Source organism: Amblyomma americanum, chromosome 1, assembly GCF_052857255.1.
Source record: "Amblyomma americanum isolate KBUSLIRL-KWMA chromosome 1, ASM5285725v1, whole genome shotgun sequence".
NCBI classification, from domain to species: Eukaryota; Metazoa; Arthropoda; class Arachnida; order Ixodida; family Ixodidae; genus Amblyomma; species Amblyomma americanum.
The window spans coordinates 376,296,061-376,317,465 of record NC_135497.1 but is presented as its reverse complement, the minus strand read 5'-3'; the positions used below and the strand labels follow the sequence as shown (position 1 = coordinate 376,317,465).

Below are 21,405 nucleotides of genomic sequence, written 5' to 3'. Positions count from 1 at the left end.
GTTTGCCAGCCGAAAGTACTGTACGGATTTCTTGTAGTGTAACTAATTTATTGTAACGTTCATTTGCGCTGCCACTTGTCGGCAGTCGTTGTTTTTCAATTGTGTTCTTGTGCTTTAAAAATGATTAGGTGTAGTGTGAGGAGCTAGAAACTGTGGCGAAGTGTTCCCCTAGTTTGTCGGCCTGTTCGCTAATGCTTGTTTGTGTATCCGGAGCTGTTAGGAAAGGAATTGTGAAAGGAGTAAAGCTGCCAATAAGTTTGCGGACTTGCTCCCACATTTGTTTCGATATAACTGAACTATTTATGGACGACACATAGTTTTTCCATGAAGTTTTTTCAGCATTGCGACGTATGTACCGTGTTTTTGCTCTCGCCTTTTTAAAATTTATGAGGTTGTCATGTGTGGGGTACCTTCGGAAAGTTCCCCAGGCTTTGTTTTGTTTCTTTTTTGCTTCTCTGCACTCTTGTGTGTACCAGAGCTTATTATTTTGCCGTAGAAATCCTGACGATTGAGGAATGGCTAGACGTGCAGCCGCAATGATACATGTTGTAAAATTTTCACTTAGTTCGTCAACGCTAAGATTATCAGAAAAAATTTTCTCCAGACAGGCCTTTTCTTGAAATAGTGGCCAGTCCGCTAAGTGCATCTTCCAATGGCGTGGTTTTGTTGGGATTATTGGAGGTGGTGTAGCACAGTTAATTACTACTGGAAAGTGATCGCTTCCGTACGGGTTATCAAGTATATCCCACTTAAAACAATAAAAACGGATGGAGAGCTAGAAGACAAGTCTATGCAACTCATTTTACCTGAGGATGAAGAGCAATATGTAGGTTTGCCTGTATTGAGCAAGCAGACGTTGTTGCACAGAATAAAATCTTCTAAAATCCGACCTCTAGTGTCTGTCTGTTCACTCCCCCAAAACGAGGAGTGCGCGTTAAAATTCCCGACTACCAGATATGGCTCTGGTAGCTGCCTAAAAAGCTCCTCTAGACCTTGTAGTGTAGTGAGATGTGGTGGAAGGTATATAGAGCATACAGTAATAGTTTTAAAGCTTAGGACGGTGACTGCAACAGCTTCATAGTTCGTCTGGAGCTTTAATTCATAAGTTGCGACGCCGCTCTGAACTACAACAGCAACGCCTCCAGAGAGCCTATTGCTTGCTCACAGACACAGCGAAAGACTTTATACTTTTTAAAAATATTTTTATGAGAAGGTCCCAAGTTGGTCTCCTGCAGACATAGTGCTACAGGAGATAGAGAGTTCAGGATATCTGTTGCGTCACTATAGTTATTTAGAATTCCACGGCAGTTCCAGTGGATAAGGAACGCCATGATGATTTTGGGGGAGATTGTATTGAGACCTTAGGACCCTCCTTGCTGAGGGCCCGTTATTAAGGTTTTTTCTTTTTTGCGATCAAGGGAGCCCCGCCGTTGTTGCGGCCGAGGTGAGCTCTGAGTTGTATCCATCGCCTCAGTGGAGGCGCTGGAGATCCGTGGGGAACCCGCAGGTAGGGGGGTGGTGGACTTCTCCCGAATGGCGGAAGCCTTGCGGGCTGCCGACTTGGAGGCCGACGGGCCCGTTTGTGGGGGTGGCATAGCAGCTCTCGCTGCATCTGCCAGGGGTACGGATGGCCCTGCCTCAACCTCACTTAAGTGTGAGCTGGGCAGGTGCCGAAAGCCGCTGCGGTGTGCCGCGCCCACACACCACATCGGCAAAGTTTGTATGTGCGTTGAAAGAAAATGTGCTCCGAGTCATTGCGTAACGCTGTCTTGCCTCTTTAAATGTAACATTCTCTTTGGTCTTGATGGTAATAATTTCCTTTTCTTTTTTCCATGCAGGTCACGATCTTGAATAGGCGGCGTGATCGCCTTCACAGTTTGCACAGCGTGGTGCAGCATTGCAGTCTTCGGATTTATGGTCATTGGAGGCACATTTGGCACATGTATCGCGGCCGCGACAGCTTTGGGAGCCGTGGCCAAACCTTTGGCATTTGAAGCAGCGTCTGGGGTTAGGGATATATGGTCGGACGGATATTTTTGCGTACCCTACCTGGATGGATTCGGGCAGGGTGCAGGAAGCAAAGGTCAGTACCAGGTGTTTCGTTAGAATTTCTTTGTTTTCTTTGCGTATTTTTATTTTATATACATTGGTTACATTTTGTTCGGACAGTCCTTCCAGCATTTCCTCTTCTGTCAGGTTCAAAAAGTCGTTATCGGAGATGACACCACGTACAGCGTTTAGCGATCTATGGTGTGTTACAGACACAGGGATGTCACCGAAAGTTTCAATGTCTGCCAGTTTTGAAATTTGAATATGTCAACAAGTTCTAGCAGGAGGTCTCCACTAGCCAGTTTTGTTACTTTGTACTTCGGACCTAATGAATCTGTGAGAACTTTTGAAACTATGAATGGGGATATTAGTCTAGCTGGATTTTCTTTTCGTTCACTCTGCACAATATGGTACTTTGGGAAAGTTGTCTTCTTTTTGTTGAAAAATTGTGAGGTTACATCGGTCCGCCCTCTTTTTAGAGGACGATCATTTGAAAGAAAGGAGGTAGCCATAAAAAATTGTGTTCTTCGGCCATGGTGCCAGCCACCCACCATGGAGCCCAACAAGGGGACAGGACAGGAACTTGAAAACAAGCCCTGCCGACGCCAGCTGTACACCACTGCTATAACCAAATATGACGCAACTCAGGGTGGTTGGCCACACAAGGTTAACCCTCGCCGCCTATGAAAAGTGAAAAAAACCGAGAAGTTAGTAGGAGACAGGATAGTTGTGAGAAAGGGGTAGGAAAGTGAAAGATAGAGGGGAGGATAGGAAAAGTTGACTGCCGATTTCCCCCGGTCGGGTCAGGCCGGAGGTGCCGTCTACAGGAAGCTGGGGCCAAAGTGGTGTGTTGCCTCCACTGAGGGGCCTTAAAGGTCCAAACGCTCGGCCTCGACTCAACCACCAGGATCCCCCTTTCCCCGGACACGGCGATGCCACGCACGGCGAAGCGCGGGTGCTCGGGTCCGTGGTGATGCACGGTTCACCATCATCCCCCTGCAAGGATGTCCCTGCGGATGCTCGGGAACCCGCGGTGTCGCCACTCACCGACGCCTGCAAGCTGCAGACGCCCCCCTGCGGGGACTCATGCTTTCAATGAATGCAGCCATACCCCTGAACATGACCCTGGCAAAATCACATGGCCCTCAGCGTGCATGTCATACATATGAAACTGTACCATGTGTGCTAATGGACACCTTTCTTGTTTGCTCTTGGCTTTTCTATGTATCAGGAAAATGCTTCACTAAGACAGGGGTAATTTTCAATGCGCTACCATCAGAACTGCCATTACCACAAAAAGTTCCAGCGTTGGCAGCATGTTCAGCCTCAGGGGAAAGGAGGCAAAGTGGAGAGAGGGAATTGTCCAGAGGAAGAGGGAAGAAAAGAACACAGGGAGAGGGCAGTGGGAAAGCGGAGAGAGGACGAGCTGGTGGGAGGTGACCGGTGACAAAAAAGAAACCGCAGTCGCCAGAGTGGAGAGGTGGGGAGAGTGGTGAGGGGTAATGACGTGGCACACTGATTGCTGGACTGGATGGGGCAAGTGGATAAGGGATATGGCGTGCCACATGGTGATTGATGAACTGGATCACGCCACCCGTCAAGAGGGAACCCTAATGCTAACACATAATCTGCCACATGAATTGCACTGATCATCAGTGACTTTTTTTTCTTCTATTTTATCACTGCCTGCATGGAGTCTGCCACTTTGTTTGCTATGCAAGACACAAGCAGGTTACTCTAGAATGAACACAGTCACACTACGAAGCTTCTGCAATGTCTGGGGCTGTTCTCCATTCCAAGTTCATGCGTCACTATCACTTACAACTTACTTTCTGTATCGCATTTCTTGAGAGGGTAACTTTTTGCTAAATAGCAAAGGAAGAAAAAAAAATGCAGAGTACTACTGCTTAGTAAAACCTTGCTCAATTCTTGCACATGTCTGCTAAGTGCTAGTGGTACTCGCATCCTTCTCCTCATCAGTCGGTCTGGTGTGTCATGGCACGAGTAATGCCCATAATTTTCTGCAGCGGAAAACTTCATTCCGCAAACTAGAAACAAAGAATCTACAATATTCCACGGGAAGCCTCCCACGCATTAACGCATACAGCCTTTCGAGCAGCAGCAGCCATCATCATCAGCCTGGCTACGCCCACTGCAGGGCAAAGGCCTCTCCCATGTCTCTCCAATTAACCCTGTCCTTTGCCAGTTGCGCCCACCCTATGCCTGCAAACTTCCTAATCTCATCCGCCCACCTAACCTTCTGCCGCCCCCTGCTACGCCTGCCTTCTCTTGCAATCCACTCCATTACCCTTAAGGACCAGCCAGTTGTCAAGAAGTTTGCTTTTCCTCGCATCTCAGAAGCCTGGTGGGCGAGCTCGCTGTGGGTATCTCAAAAGAACAGCGAAAAAAAAATTTTAGTCCAATTCCAAATATAATAACAAGTGCTTTCTAAAGCAGATTTGAGGAAAAAAATGAGAGCTATATTTCTGCAAATACAGCAATACTGATTTTGACAGCTGCCAGTATCGTGGCTAATCCCATAGAGAAGCATGTGAGCACGTTGCTGCCAGAATCACAGCGCCAGCTTGCTTGAGCGGATAGGGGAGCAAGCATGTCAAGGCACCAGCACAACTTCGTTCGTTACCAGGTTCTATGTTTCAAGAGAGTTCTCATGGTTAAAATAATCAAATTGCCATCATTCTACCATTTCTACTGATGCATACAAACACATCACAAAAAATTATGTGGCTCCTAACACAGAATTTCGAAAAAATGCTAAAATCTGCATTTTTATTGAAACCACGGGAAGAAGGACCTCAGTCATGAGCTCAGTGAAGAAAATTTCAATGCTGGTTTACTTCCAATTTCTTTGCAGCAAGTATGTATGAAATTTTCCTTTGCAAAATATGTCCAGATCCACACCAAAAACAATACATTAGCCCCTCTTGTTAGGTTCAAACACTACCACTGGCAATTCAAATCTCCTGTCAGGTGTGCTCTGGATGTACAATGGAGTTGCAAAAAATATGGAGCATGCTTCAATGACCAAATTCCTTTCACGCTTTAACGAGCAAAAATTGAGCAGAGTTTGATACACAAATAAGTGCTGCTTGTGCATAAATGTAGCAAACCTTCTGTCATAAAAATTAGCACGACTTTGGACTGCCGGCGCAGTGCAAATGGAATCTCGCCGTGTGCACCATAAATGATACGAGAAGCTTCGAGAAAATTTCACTCACTGCGGACGGAGAACACGTAACCTTGAGTGTGTCAAGTCATGCCCTCCCTACTTCCATCATGCATGGTGGTGCTGGGTCGGTAAGAAGTGACTCAAGCTTTTTGGAAGTCTCTATCCTCACCTGACCAATGGCGATGCGAGCCTCAGCAGGAAGGTGAGAGAGCGGTTGTACCACCTACACTATGTGCATGTGCCGCGCTTGCCTTGGCACTAAGTTACAAACAGACGTGGTACGCCTATATATAAAGGACGTTTAGTGCCGCTGGTCAGCCTGCGCCGTAGTTCTAGCTATGACTCCCAGGTCAACACCTCCGACACCAAGCCAAGGACCAGCAAGGGAGCGTGCACCAGTCTTCGAGACATGCACATCGTGATCCTCTGGTCGTCGGACTGATGCAGAGCACAGTGAACAAATTGTGTTTATGTGTTTGCCTCTGTCATGTGTTAATGCACAGTTGTATCAAGACCTTTCTTTGTACTGCAGCCTCTCTGCAGTGTTACTTTTCATGTGTTGCACTGTTTGTAAATCACTTTGTAAATGTTGTTACGAGTGATTAGAATTCCTCTGTACGGTCTCTTTGCTGCATAAAGCTTGTTTTGTTTGTGAACCTTTGACACCAACCCACTCCGTGGCTTGCGACAATCGAAAGCTGGGCACCAAACACCACCCCTCTTTCTCACCTGGTAGGTGGTTCCTGGCTGAGCTTGCCAAGCTGAGTTGAGGGCATCTCCTAAAGGGGTATTCACACGGGGGATGGAATCCCTCCCGAACTGACGGCGGCTGCGTACACGTCACGCCTTCGAGGGTGCTCGCGGCGACGCAGTTTCCGGTTTTGGTCCGGCGGCCGCCGCCGACGGGGGAGGGGACCGTTCGCTCGGCCGCTACGTTCAGTCCCCGCGTCCCCGGGAGATAAGGCGGCACTTGGCAGGGCGCGCGTTGGGGTCGCTGTGAGTGGCGCTCCGCTGTCGACGGAGCTGTATTACTTCTTGCCGTGGATTTTGCGCACGTTGGACGAAGAGGAATGCGTGCACTAATAAAAACATTTTTGAAGTCCAATATTTATGAACTGGTTAGAGCAAGATGCGTTTTGTGGCATACGTCGTCTTTGTGTTTGTCTGCATCTTCTCAGAGTTTCTTCTCTTCTATCTTTCACGCATCTCTTTTTTTCGTCTAATTTTTCCCCCCTCGACTGTCGGCATTTTCCCTCCTCAGATCAGCACAGCCCCGCTCCTTGAGCATGGTAAACCCAGATGGCGGCTTTTGTTGTAAAAAAAATAATAATAATAATCCGGTGTCTGATGCGTTCCAGCATCCACAAGAAAACTTCATGCGGCACACGAAGCAGTTTCTGGTATTCGTCCGGGTCATCTTCACGGAGCGTGTTATACAGACTGTGCTGCACACCAAGGGACTTTTCTTGCATCCATGGCTTCACCCAGCACCGCCGCTTTTTCTTGAAAAGATCGTCGTCATCCTCGGTTTCAAGTAGAGCCGCCAACAACACGTACTTGCGCCTTTTTGCGACGTCCATTTCCTGCTCTGGATCCTCTAGCGCCAGAAAGTTCGACGTGTATTCAGCTCCGGTGCTGGGAACTGTCTGTTTGTTTCCCTTTTTCGGTTTCTTTTCCCTCTTATCTCCCTTCAATCTTTATTTTTTTTTTTTAGCCTTCGCTGTCTTCAAAGAACAGCAAAACCGGCCGTCCGGCCCTTTCTTTAACCCCTCCCACGCCGCCCGGCCGCTTCGCGCGTCTAGATCCCCCGCGGCGGCTCCCCGCTGCCCGTGTGAATACTAAATTTGGGAGCGGGGGAGGGGTTTGGCCGGCCGGTGACGTAGCGCGCCTCGTCTCCCCGTCCCTCCGCGCCGAGGTCCCCCGTGTGAATACCGCTTAAAGAGAGACGCCCTCGCTCCCACTACCCTCTAAGGGTGTCTGGGAGCAAACGCAGCTAGTGCACATTCGTGACACCTTCCTATTCCTTCATGGCAATGTGAGGGAAGAGCTCGAACACCAAAGCATGCTCCATGTTATTCTGGCCGCAACTGGACTCTCACAATATTATAGTCACCGACCCCCTCCTCCCCCCACCTCAAGGGTGACACCACAATGAGCCGTGGCGAAGGTGCTGCTGCAAGTCACATTATTAGCACCATAATGCGCTCAATGCGCATGCATTATTCGTCGGTTGTGTTTCTTGTGCTGTCATGCCGCTACAAGGAACCCTTTAATTAAATATGACAGGTCATGCAAGAGCAAAGTTTGAATGCGCTAGCAAGCAGTTGACCACATTAATCACTGCTCGGCTATTTTTCAAAACCCTGCAAACCCCTTTTGTTGGGCATTGCAAACACTGTGTAATTCACTCTTGCCCCACTGCCCCCACTGCCACCAGTCTTTTTCACACCGCACCATTCTTCTTCTTTTGTTGCTTTTATTCATAAGTGGCGTGTTTAAGACACTGTTTAAGACACGCCAAGACATTGCCCATTTTGCCTGATCCACGTTTGGCGTGAGGCCGATGCGACTGGCGACATGCTGAGGTTTCATAGGGGAGTGTGCGGTAGCTTTCCACGACGTCAACAGAGGCGGAGTTTGTATACGTCATCCACCTTCTGTTCACTCACGCCACCAATGCTGTTACCTTGCCGCACAAACTACGTTCACCTCTATCCATCAAGTAACATGACACTCGTCATGGCCATGAGGGTCTGTACTCGCTTCCCGCAACAAACTCCTGGGTACGAATCCAACAAGTGGTATATTTTTTTTTTTCGTGGGTTTTTCTGTTTGTGTGATGCAGAAGGACCACGCGCAGATCACTGAAATCACTCATCGCAGCCACTAATGCTACCGCATTAACAAGTGCTAAGTTTGCATAAAAGAGCGTGCAATTCAAAATAAAGCTCGACAGAAGCCTTTTATGAAATGCACGGCCAGTACAATGAAATTTCTGGCACTTCACTTATCCCAAACCTCCACATTCCCAACTCCATCTCAGTTTTTGTGACTTCGAGTAAAAATGGTTTACTGTAGACTTGTGTGAATATTCAAAGTCAAAGAATAAATAAGTGTGTGCAAGTACTGAAATTTCCTAATTGCGAATCGAATGCAAATATGAAGAAAAAAATGGCTTCAAATATCAAATATCTCCTCAGTATGAAAAAAATATTCAGAAAATGATACACAGGCAAATGCTATCACTCATAATTTTTTCAACATAATGCATGGTCTTTGCAACTCAGAAATAAAACTAGACCGACTCAGTACTACAAAAAAAAAAATTGTGACATGCACAGAAATGTATGATACTTGATTAGACAGCATTATAGTATCCAACCTGTTATGTGATCATGCAAAATGAAATCGATAAAATTACAAGAGCGGCAACTGAAAATAACATGATGGCTAGTGAGACATCATTAATGCGGAGTTCAAGGAACAGGAAGACATGGCCAGATTTATCCGAAGGTAGATTTATAAAATGCGCAGCGTCCCCCCTCAAAAAAAATACTACTGAAAAAGCGAAAATGCGGTGAAGCCATATGAGGAGGCTCCAAGCCCGTGATGACCATGCAATTTCGGCGTGCTGGAAGAACGTAGATGTAGTAAGCTAGGCGAATGCACATTGCATCAGAATGATGAGACTGCTTTTAAAAAGGAAAAAGAAATGACCATCAATGCACCAGATGGCATCTGAAAGTGGCGTGGAGCAGGGTTTGATTGACCGTCGAATGTGAAGCTCAGAAATCAAAACTATTTGGCCAGGCTATTTTTTGGCCTAGCGACAGGGGCCCTTCAATCATTGTGACAGGTGCCTTTACACCCACTTACGGGGTGTGCGGGTTACAGTGCGCCATGCAAAATAGGCAGGATTTTTACACGATTGCTTGCCCTGTTGTAACCCTCAACTTGCCACTTCAGAAGCGTCATGCAAAATTCGGCAAGGGGCCCTCCTGCACATCATAGTTGACCAAAACAAGATGGCGGAGCTCAGGCTAGGAGAGTTATGAAGGCGACAGGACAAGTGCCATAGATGTGGGCATTCAGGCATCTCCTTCTCATCAGGTGTCATACGTGAGGAAGCCCACTTGCGGGATTTCACACAAGGTGAGCCTAGCAGCGACCGAACGCGATTGGTCCACACGATAAATGACTGAGAAGAAAACGAACATGACCTTCTTAGCATTTTCTTAGCCCTTTAAGCTCAATCGTCTGATAATTTCCCCAAATATTGTGGTTTTGCGGCACTTAAATTTATGAAAGTCCACGCGGTATACGATTGTTGGCGAATATTCGGGAATTTTTGAACATTCAGAAATTCTCGAATATCAATTTCACGAATATGGATGTGAGCCAAATATCATACATAGTCGATTCATATTTGAAATTTCAAATATTCGCACAAAGCTAATAATAAAGTATTTGATGTTTAATTTGAAACGAATATCTGCTATTCAAAATCTCAAAGTATTCGTCTCAAGCGAATATTTCTGTAAAGTTTCCTCCATGTGACTAGACAATCTGTTTGTCTTATCGGAAGTTTGTATTAGCAGAAGTTCCCATAATAAAAGATATGTAAGCATTCTAGGTGTGTCCATATATATGTTAAATGAAAAGTGAACACTATAGCCTTTCATAGTGAGGATAATTACAGACAGAGCAGTTATTGCGCTATGCATGAAGTGAGGTGAAGACTGAGGGCATGGAAAAAAAAGTTCATATTTCCTACTTAAGAATGGTACTGACCAAGTTTTCGGTTTTCATTCTTTTTTTTTTCTTACTGCATCCCACAGCGGCTGCTGTTTGCGTGTGCATTCGACGTTTGCTTTCCATCCTACTTTGAGCACTTCGAAGATGACCAGCAGGGTAGCCGTGCATCTCTCTCTTACCCCACTCCTACTGCAGCATAGCTGTTACCAACTCCACGAGCACGCACACCACGCGCCTTTCTGAACACCGGAAGGCAACGTGCACGACACCAATATCTGGCCATCTCAGCACCAAAAAATGAGTGATGCGACACCGCGTCATCTGAAAAAATGTGGCCCCAGAATTTTTAAGCCCCAAGCCAACCATCGGATCTACTTTGCACATACACACCTTTTAGTCTATGGGAAGCACAGCGCAGGACACATGGGTGCAATGCCGAGATTTGACCATGCAGGCACAATAATTCCCTGCTTAATCCCCACAGCTTCCCCACAAGGCAGCACAATCTTATAAGACCGCTTCCCCACAGCTTTGCGGGAAGGTGCGTATCTGCTGGGAGTGCGCTTACACAGCAATTATACAAAATTTTTTTTTTTTTTTACAGTGCCCCTCGGACGGCCCGTGAGTGCCGTTGCGCAAGGTCACCGTGGTTCGCGGTCACTGCGAAAGTTCACCTTAATCGAAGGACACGCATAACAGTTCACCATAAGCGAATTTTCTATGCATAGAGTCCCCTGGGAAACCAGTCAAATGGTCTCACATTGTTCTTATCCGAGAAGTTGGAACCAGCCACCACCTATCATAAGAGGTCTAATCCTGTTACCAGTACACTACAAATAGAATAATCTCATTAAAACTAAGGTAACGTTGGTCTTTGCAACTCTTCCGGAAACAAAGCATGCCACGCGAGGGTCGCAGTTAGCTCTCTGTCAGCTAGGCTGGCTTCACCGCATGACAAGCGATGTACCAAATGCTGGCTTTTCTGCGTGACAGCTGTGTCTCATGGAAAATGAGTACAAGGCTGAAGGCTACCCTCAAACACACCCTTCATTCACCTTGTGACGCAGCTTTACAGGGCTAGTGCTGCCGACAGATGTTCAAGGCCACAAAGCCGTCCCAGCTCCGCACACGAAAAGCTATTTCGGAAGTGCTATTAGGAGAAACGCCACTTGTAGGGGCATGGCGCACAGTTCGAAGAATCGAATATCCCGCCCAACACGAGTTAGATAAGTGCGAACAATAGTGCTATAACTTTGCATAAGATTTTCAAGAGGACATTTGACTATTCGATATAAACAATAATTATATATATCCGGGATCGAATGTATCCAGACAAGCTTAGTTGACTGTAATTCTTTCTCACATGTCTTTTAGTTTTCAATATAGCCACAAATTGTTTCCTACTGTCTAAAAAATGGCAAATGAAAAGTGGTTCAGCAAAGTATCCTTGTGGCTGTCTGGCCAAGTGTCAAACTTCAAACTAGCATATTTACTCGCATAATGTTTACACTTTTTTTTTTGCGAAAAATCGATATGAAGTTGGGGGTGCGATAATTACACGGGGAAAATTTTTTAACAAATGTTTTGGAGTGCTAAAAGCAAGTTCAAATAGGCTCTGAATTTTGATTCTCAAGCAAGCTATTGTAAAGATAACCAAAACATTACCTTCAAGCAGGACTTACCTTCGTAATAAAAGTAGAGACGACATTTACACGAACTGCAAAAGCACTATTTGCCGAGGCTAGCAGCTCGCAACTTCAGCATTACTACTCATGTTTGATGGTACAGCACACCGGATAGATAGTTCTAACCAGAGTGCGCGTCATCACTGCCATCACTGGTCGCTGCTTCATCGGCTTCTTCCTTCATCGTCGTCCCACACTAAGTGGTCTTGGGGTGATCGGTCAGCATGCTCACGCCGCCTAGCAGCGCACGCGCCTAACCGGCCCAATTAGTTTCGGTAGCACTTGAAAGATTGCACTCGCTACCACGCGCAGACGATTCTCGCAGCAGTAATTTCGGGGGTGCGATGATTATGCGAGGGAAAAAAAAAATTCTAGTTTTAGGTAGCCAAGGTGGGGGGTGCAAGCATTATGTGAGTAAACACGGCAAGTGTCTCTTCTACAGAACAATATGCATGACAGGTGGAAATAAGCTAAACACTAAGCTACTGAATTCAAACAAGAGTTAGCCACATGCACATCCCCACAACAACAGCTGCAGCATGCAGCCCAGTAGCGCAGCCCTCACCTGTCCATCTCCTCCTGGGAGTGGGCGAAGGTGCAGTGGGCACCTCGGGGGCATGAGCCACGCTGGATCACATCGCGACACAGGCTCGTCTTGTAGCGCGGGCCACCCCCAGAGGCATGACAGGGACTGCCACCGTCTGCCCGGCCACCCCTGCCGGGTGACGAGGGTGTCCCTCCATTTGCCCGGCGGCCACCAAAGGCCCCTAGGAAGGCCACCAGTCCCTGCAGGCAGGCGCGTGCTGCCAGCACACACCGACTCAGCTCCTCCCAGGTTGGTGCAGCGCCATCTGCACCCGTGATGAAGAGTTGAGGCTTAGTGTGCACCCCCTTGATTCACAGAACCTCCTACAACCTGTTATGATGACTCCCTCTGCTATAAAGCCGGAGGCTCTAGTAGTTATGAAACCCCGACAAAACAAAACAAAACAATCTGTGTCCTTCGTCCGCTCGCGCTGAATTTTACCGCCAAAATGAACTACATCCAACTCGCCCAACTGACCATTCTTCTGCAACAGCACTCGGCCATCGAAGCAATGAGGTAGACAACTTGCTACGCCTGACAATTTCTTTTCGCTATGCTGCAACCAAGTGCACAGAATCATGATGCAGAGGACACTAAAAAAACAGGCAAATACGGGCAGAAAATATCATCAAAAGCTACTAACAGTTGTTTCGAGAATGTTAGTGATGCTACCACACATTCGATTCGCTGTACCTCAGCAGTGGTTGGGCCACACGTGGCTTAACCCTTCTAGTACAGGGTTTTTACGGGAGTGACACACTCTCGGTGTAGGAGTATCAGCGAACGAACACAGCCTGTTATTTTAGCTGAACACAGAGGTCTTGGGGAACACAGCAGTTATGAGTAACACAGCCACTGATGAAACCACCTACAAAGTAACAACAGAGGGCAGAATCACCCTTGTACTCCAGCATAAATGTTTGAACAAAGAATTGCAAGCATAAGGGTGTGTGCACTCAAAGAAGTCTTCAATCCTTTAAAAAGCTACAGTCCACCAAGCCACCACGACCCCAGGAGGATGGGGCAGGCATAGCAGCTCCCCAGCATTTCAAATGACAAAGAAAATACAGTGGGAGATGAGGGAGATGATAATACAAGCTTTTAGAAAGATGCAACAGATGACAGGACCACCTTGAGCCACCAGCTTTGTGTTCCGGGGCACATTTTTGGACGCAGAGTGGAGAACGATGATGATGATGAATTTTAATCAAGGGCCATGGCACGAGGTATTTTCCATTAACACAAGATGGGGTCGAAGGCCCATTTTTCAAGCATTCCACCCCAGATAAGCCGCGCACCGAGCCAGCTTGTACCACCAGTGGGTACCCAGCTTTACTGGGTATCAAACCCTGCGACTCCCAAATGCAAGGCGTATGCTCAATACACTAGACCACTGTCGCAGTGGAGTGGAGAACATATGGGTACATCAGCAACGCAACTAGGGGGGAAACGCGAGAATGTACCAATACATTAATCACACTGAAAGGGTTACCCACAAAAATTAACACAGTAAACCTTTCAGATTGCCATTACAGAGATCATGCAGCTGGGTTGCTGTTGCTATAGTAGACTACCCCTCCTAAACAAGAAGACACTGCTGTCATGCCACTACTGACTTCACATCTTCTCTGGACAGGCAGCTATGCAATGAATGATCAGTGGTGGAACTGATTTGTGTTAGAATTAACAGGCTGCTTTAGACACAGAGTTTAATGCAGTATTAATGGACCAAGACATACCGTAAAAATCATTTATTCAAGTCATTGGGACCGCTAAAAATATTCGTGTTAACCGGATTTTCAAATTAACTGGAGTAAAGCAAGAAAATGAGGCCCAGGCAAAAAATTTCGTCGTGGGGACGCCCTACCTATAAATGTACATAGCAATTACCATATACTGCTTCCTAGCCCCTACTGGCCAAAAAAAAAAAATGTTAACTCCAAAAAGAAGTCCACACATGCACCACCTTTTCCTTCCGCGCTCGCAGTCTCCACGCCTCCCATGCGCTTCGCTGCTAACTCTTTCCGTATTTAGGATGAAAGACTCGGCAGAGATGAGCTCCGCAAACTCTGACTACTGTTTAAGTTAATGCGGCAGAAGACATTCAAGAACAGTACGAATTCGAAACCACGCGGGTGCAATGTACAGACTCGCGCAGAATTTCTGCATCGCAAGTTCAGAGGCTCCCTTTAAGCTTGAATTTCGTTTTGTTTGATCAAGTTTTCGATCTCTCCTGCAGTTTGAATTAATGAGGTTCCACTGTACACATTATACGGCGGCTTGGGTACTGGCGGCGAGTGCGATCGAGGTCCGAAAAATCGAGCAGTCAGTTGCTGTGCATCCGAAATATTTCAGGCACTCTTACACATGGCCCATCTATGGGCCATGTCACGGTGCTGTGAAAAAGTCCGAATAATCAAGCATGTCCGAAAAATCAGGCGTCTTAATTTTCGGTTGTTGACTGTACTTGATTAGACAGCATAACAGTACCCAACCTGCAATGTGGTCATGCAAAATGAAATCCATGAAATGACAAGACTGGCAACAAAAAATAGCATAATCACTAATAAAACCTCATTAATTCAGAGTTCAAGGGAGCGGGAGAAATGCCCGAATTATCCAAAGAAATAAAGAGGTGCCATAGTGGAAGTCTCTAGTATAATTTCGACCATCTAGGGATCTTTTAACATGCACTGACATCGCACAGCCCACGGGCGCCTTTTGCATGTCGCTTCCCTCGAAACTCTGCCGCTGCGCTCGGGTTCAGAGTACTATGGGATGTCAGTGCATGAAGATATGAAGATCCCCAGGTGGTCGAAATTATATGGGAGACCTCCGCTACTCTTCCTTTCTTCTTTCACTCCCTCCTTTATCCCTTCCCTTCCAGCATGGTTCCAGTGTCCACCGAATTATGCGAGAAAGTTAATTCCTCATTTCCACTCCTCAAAACCAAAACAAATTTTCAATTTATAAAAAGCCCCACGGCCTCCCCCCCACCCACCCAAAAAAAAAAAACTGCCAAAAATGCGGCAAAGTCTTATGAGGTGGCCCATCACACAAATGCCTGTAAACTCATGAAGAGCACCCAGTTTTGGCGTGCTGAAAGAACCAACAGAACGGAAAGACTGCTTCTAAAACGGAAAAATAAACGCCCAGAGACACACCAGTCAGGGTCCGAAAGCAGTGAGAAGCTGGGTTTGGGCGACCGGAGAATGTACGGGCCAGCAGCTACCATCGCCACGGGCGAGCGGCAAAGCTCAGAAACAAACTATGCGCACAGGCTATCTTTTGGCCTAGCAACAGTGGCCCTCCAAACGTTCTCATGCCTGCCATTACGGCCACTTAAGAGGTGCACGGGTTACAATGCACCATGCAATAGGTGGGATTTTTACAGGATCGCTTGCCCTGTTGCAACACCTCGACTCACCTCGACTCTTCTGGTGAGGAAGGGCGTTCTCTGTTCTGGCCACCGAGAACAAGCTGCACCCCAGGCCCGTTTATGCAATTCCATCGACAAGCAGGTTTTTTTTTTTTTCAAACCCGGTGGAGAATTGCACGCACCAGGATTCGAGCCTCAGTCCTCTAGCACGAGAGGCGGAAGCTCTACCCTTTACACCATCGCTTCCCCTGTTTGATATGAGCAATAATTCGGTATATCCGAGACCGACTGTAATGGCAAAGGTAGCTTGTGATGATTAATCAAAAAAAAAAAAAAAAACTCTAGTGACATGTTCATATATTATCTGCCTAAGTGGAACCCGTTTTAGACACGCTTTTATGGGCCTACAGGATCACTTGCATCGTTTGTACAAAAAAAATTAAATTGTGATTACACAACTGGTAATGTAGAAAATCATCACTAGTTGGCATGCAATAACAGTTACACACTGAAATATGCAGCCCGTGCAGGATGCCCATGCAGGGTCCCTGCAGCCCTTCTCCCCTCCGCACTCAGCTGCACAAATGTTGAATGACTACGAACTCAAACATGCCTTTTCCGAGAACCTTTGCAATGTTTTTTGGGAAAGTTAGTGCGAGGCACAAGGCACGGGTAAAGTGGATGGAGTGGTCACATAGTAGAGTGGTCATAGCTAGCACCGCAAAATGCTTCAGCAACATGTTCCCCATACGAACCTCAAACCACCTAGACTGACTCACGCCACTCAAAGGCAACAACACATGGACTCCGTACTACAGTAAAAGCTCGTTAATTCGAATTCCACAGGGCCGCCAAGCCAGTTCTAATTAACCAAGATTCGAAATAAAGAAACTGGGCAAAAATTGACGCGTTTGAAGCCCAGAGGGCATGAAAAACATTTATTTGCCAGAAAAAACTTATGTTCTGCTTGTTTTCTCGAAGGGCTACATTCGTCACTCTGTTTTCCAGTGCGCGAATGCGACACAGGGAGTCTTCTTCCCCCTCTTCAAAGCTTAAGAAAAGGCGTGCGACATTCAGCACTCCCATTACTTCTGTCGCGGACGGATACACGGGCTCCTGTTCCTCTCCGTCGTCCTAGTCTTCTGCCTCTTCTGAGACAGACTGCTCCCCAACAACTTTAGCGACAACGTCCTCATCACTTCGGGTACCGCACACTGCTGCACCACTGTCTACTTCAACGCCATCAGCAAAACTGATGTGCTGAAGCACAGCACGCAGAGGCGCAGGCAGGGGCTCCTGACTCCAGTCGTCACCACCTTCTTGCATACTTCCGGCAGCAAAGCCACAGTTGGTGGAAGCAGTTCGCAGTTGTGGACGGCGTGATCTGCTCCCATGCATGCACCAACATGTGCATTACTGTGAGCAATGTGATGCTGCTGCTTTTCTCGTTTCCTGTGCTCAAAATCATGCGCTCAAGCATGTGGCATCTATAGACACATTTAATGTTTCTGATGACCCTGATTCATAGGCTGCAAGGCTGCATGCAGTCGTGTTGGCGGGCAGAAAGGATAACCTTGAGGCTTTCAGCTCGGCGTTGTGCCGAGCAATTATCTACAATGAGAAGAACTTGTCGTTTGCCTAGCTCCATCCTCAAATAGAACTTCAGCAGCTATTTCTTAAACAACTCGCCCCTCATCCACGCCTTGCTGTTGGCTGCGTATTCTGTCGGCAGCGTTCGAATGTTCTTAAAACACCGAGGCTTATGTGCCTTCCCGACAATAAAAAGTGTGACCTTCTCCATCCCTGTCATATTAGCGGTGACCAAAACGTTCATCCGCTTTTTGCTACACTCGTCGCCAGCGCAGCTGTCCCCTTTAAGGGGGGATGAGGTGATCGGAACAAACTTTTTCATTTTTTAACTTAGAGTGATGAAATTTGGCAGACAGGTTTGAAATATCATCAAACAGACAGCTACCATGTTTCACAATAATATCTTCAGTAGTTTTTATTTCAGTAGTTTTTATTTTACCATTATTTATATATTGCTCACATGTTGCTTGCTCGTGGAAAGCCTAGCATGACAGCAAAATGGGTTATGGGTCTGTAAATGTTTTTAATAGTTACTAAGAAGTATAGTCTAAGTCAAGATTCTCTTAATTTCTTTTTAAATTTCTCTGCTCTTCTTCTAAACGACATAGTATGCACCTTCCCTTTATGTTTAGAATGTATCATGCTCCAATTATTGTGTAATAAAAAATGGTGAGCCTAAATGGTAAATCTGAGACTGTCTTGACATAAGGCACACTTCAGCAATTGCAACAAAACAAACACGATTAAAATCCGTGCTCCCATCGCAGTGCTATGCTTTCCACGAGCGAGGTGATAAGGCCAAAACAAACTTTGGAGAAAACAAGCCTCAAAGTTCCGTACTGGCACACACTGTCTAGAATGCTCCTGCATTGTAAAATTTGGTGTCCTTGGCAGCAGGTGACTTCTTAGCCCTCTGTCCTTTCAGGAGATGGACTTTGTGTGCCTTCTTCATTCGCTGGGAACCTTTCTCGACAACCCGCTGAAGAGAGAGGGCACCAGGGCACAGGCCCAATGTTGTGCACAGGTCTGAATAAGCTTTCAGACTGCCCGAGTTGTACCTTGAAATTGCCTCGTGCACTGCTGTTTCCACGGCAAACAGTGAGGCATGCTGGTCTTTTGATATTAATGACCCTATCACTGAATGGAGACTCTCAGCCGCGTTTTGAGTTTTGCCTCCTCTGCACCGGGCCAGCAACTGAGGGTCTGAGAGGCGCTGGTACACAGGCAGAAGTGCTTCAGCAACTTTAGCTGAAAGCTTGAACTTGTGAGCTGGTGCTGGCTGCCCTTCTGCCTCAGCTGATCGGTGGTTACACCAGCTAAGGGGGCCAGGGGGACACAGCTCATGATGGGGCTCACCATCTGTTGATGTGATGTGGTAGTATGTTGCCATTACTGCCCTTTGCATTTCCTCGACTTCCGAGTGGTTCCGCAGAGCAAGGCCATAGTAGTTGCTCAGTTTTTTGATGAGCTGCTGTGTCAGGCCCCCCTTTCCACCTAGTGGCTCTCCTTTCTTTGCCTTGGCTACCAAAGAGCAAAGTGCAGCCCCCATTCGTTTTTTTCACGTGATTTATGCAGTCTTCTTTAGATAGGTGCACAAAACCATAAACTTCTTCATCACATAGAGTGCGAAACATGCGGCTGTCCCCATCACAAACTATGTTAGTGTAACGTAAATCATTTCTGCTCAAGGAGCGCCTGAAGAGCTGTAGTGCCGCCTCAACCTCCATTCTTCCAGAATTCACATCAGTGTTTTTCTGGCACTGGTGTTGCTGCTTCCATTCAGCATAGTTGGGGTCACTTTCTGCTGGCTGTCGGCTGCACCCAAGGCAGAAGTTGGACAGAACTACGCAGTCCAACACAAGCCCTGTATGGAATTCAATTATACAGCCTACGCCAGTATGGGAGCTGTGGCCGCGTGTCAACCATGTGCCATCATACACTACTGTGATGTTCTTTGAAAATGTAGTCTCCATTTCAGTGTACACCTTTTTCACTGCCTCTACAACATCTGTGAAGATGTGTGCAGCTGCCGCTGCGGCAGGCTTGAAAGTCTTTTTGAGGTGCTCATCATATGTTTTGTGGTGTAACCCACGATGTGAGACATTCATGGTGGCCCAGAAGTCATTAAGAGCAGTTGGTCCTTTCCCAATGCTCTTTATTGCTTGCATAGCTCTGATGTTGACCTCAAAAGCTCTAGAGCCGCTCTTCCTTTGCGAGGACCACTCAGACTGTAGGGTACCACAGGAAATGCATGAAAGTACCATCTTCACAGCTAGCCCCAGTTCAGTCTCGCGGTGCAGTGCTAGGCCGGGCTGCTGACAAGTTGAGCAAAGCGTGGAACCACTCAGCGAGTTCAAAGCAGCAACTTGAACAAGCATAAACTCCTCTTCTGGAGGTGCGAGAATGGCATTTTCCTGTGAGCCAGTCAGCCCGAACTTGCGCTCCGTTGCTGAAACCGTGCAAAGCGATTCGCGAACTCTCAACGCTTGCAGTTCTGCAGTTTCTGCGGACACAAATCGTGTTTTCAGGTGAGCTTGAATAGTGCGACGTTCACTGGGCGAACAGTCAACACTGCGATGAGCGGCAAGGACGGCCGCCGGCGCATCTGCGGCAGCGAGCGTGCGCCCGCGTTGCAGCTCCGTCGAAGCGCCGGAACTCGTAGATGGCATGGGACTGCCTTCACTGGCGGTTGTTGGCTGCGGAGACATCTCGGCGTTGAACGACTCACCGCGGAAGCGCGTCTCCGATGCTCTGCAGTCGGGCGGCGATGACCGCTGCAAGCCCACTCCGTGATCTGTGCTGGACGAATTTGCGACGGGACGCTCGCGTACGGCGAGACTCACTGGCATGTCGATCGTCACCGGTGAAGTAACACTACGCCCGCGCTTCGACGGCGAAAGATCATGGTTCATCTCACTATCGCTGGCTGGTGCTCGACTCGGCGCAAGATCCCGCAGCACGTTGGGCGAGAGATCGCACAGCACGTTGGCCGCGTACTCCGCCGATTCTGAATGGACGCTCGGCTCGGCCGAACCACCTGTTGACAATCGCCGCTTCTTCCTTGCTGTGACGGGCTTGCGTTTCCGCTTCCCGTAGGCATGCTTCGTCCGGTACTTCTTTTCGAACGTGCGCGGATCCAATGCACGTGGTCGAAGTCCTCGAAACACAAGAGAAGGAAAGGCCAGAAAGGCTTCCCAGCAGCGGACAAAAGCAGACGCTCCTTGCCTCAGCCGCCATTATGCCGCGGCGTCGGCCAATGAGGAGGCGCCTAACAACGCGCCGCGGCGCAGAGCCAATTGGGGCGCGGCAGCCATTGGCTGCTCTGTGCTGCCACCCTCCAGTTTTTCTTTTTTTGTGTGCTTGCTGGCTGCCAGGGGAGGAAGGGAAGGGCTGGGACAAAGAGTCAAAGAGTCGGGCTTTCCAACGATACCAAAATGGCGGCGCTCCGTGGCGGGAAAGCCGAGCAGTCGCGCCTTGAACTTCGCGGCTTTTTCACGATTTCAGGCGGATGCCTGGACGCCGGCACCAACAAATATATTTATTTTTAGTGCGATTGTTTTTCGGTGAAATATTTCAGTACAAGATAGAAATGATGCTGTAGATTCTGAAAAGCGTACTTATCCCCGCTTCCCCCCTTAAATGTTATCGTTCTGTCGGGCTGAAGCTTGTAAAATAAAGCTGTCTCATCTGCATTAAATATATCCTGTGCCGAGTAGCTCTCTACGTGTTGCTGCAGGGCACCACTTCGCCACATTGCACACATTCCCGCGTCCACTTTTTTCGCTTCACCGGACAACACCCGGAAGACAAGATTATGTCTGTCTCTAAAGCGGTGGAACCATCCTTTGGAGGCGACAGAATCTTGCACATTCACGCACTGGGCGAAATCGGCGCCACAATAATTGGGCCACTCAGTGGTATATCTGTGTTTCTTAATTTTTGTCACCCACGTGATGACAGCGGTCTCAACTTCGGGATACTTTGCTAAGAGGAGCCTTTTTCTGCTGCTGGCGAAATCTTCTGCTTCGTAAGCATACTTGATGGCTTTTCTATTGAGGACGTACGTCGACAACGTGCTTGGCGGAATCCCGTGCTTTTTCGCGATTTCTACTTTGCTGGCCTTCCCTTCATCCACGTAAAATCGCCACTTTCTCCTTCACCGTCTTGGCGC

The 21,405-nt window shown here is 47.6% G+C and overlaps 1 protein-coding gene and 1 pseudogene across 7 annotated transcripts in view; both read right to left on the bottom strand.

The window, feature by feature from the left end:
* roq (RING finger and CCCH-type zinc finger domain-containing protein roquin) overlaps positions 1-21,405 on the bottom strand; it is a 157,021-nt gene that overhangs the window by 103,564 nt on the left and 32,052 nt on the right. For all 7 annotated transcript variants that reach the window (XR_013311510.1, XM_077650136.1, XM_077650138.1 and 4 more), the window contains exon 6: positions 12,245-12,530. Coding sequence is in view for 6 of the 7 variants with exons in the window: in XM_077650136.1 (XP_077506262.1) it covers positions 12,245-12,530 (286 nt within the window). In the remaining variant the exon portion in view is untranslated. The remainder of the gene's footprint in view (positions 1-12,244; positions 12,531-21,405) is intronic.
* On the bottom strand, positions 18,088-20,083 carry LOC144116483 (uncharacterized; annotated as a pseudogene).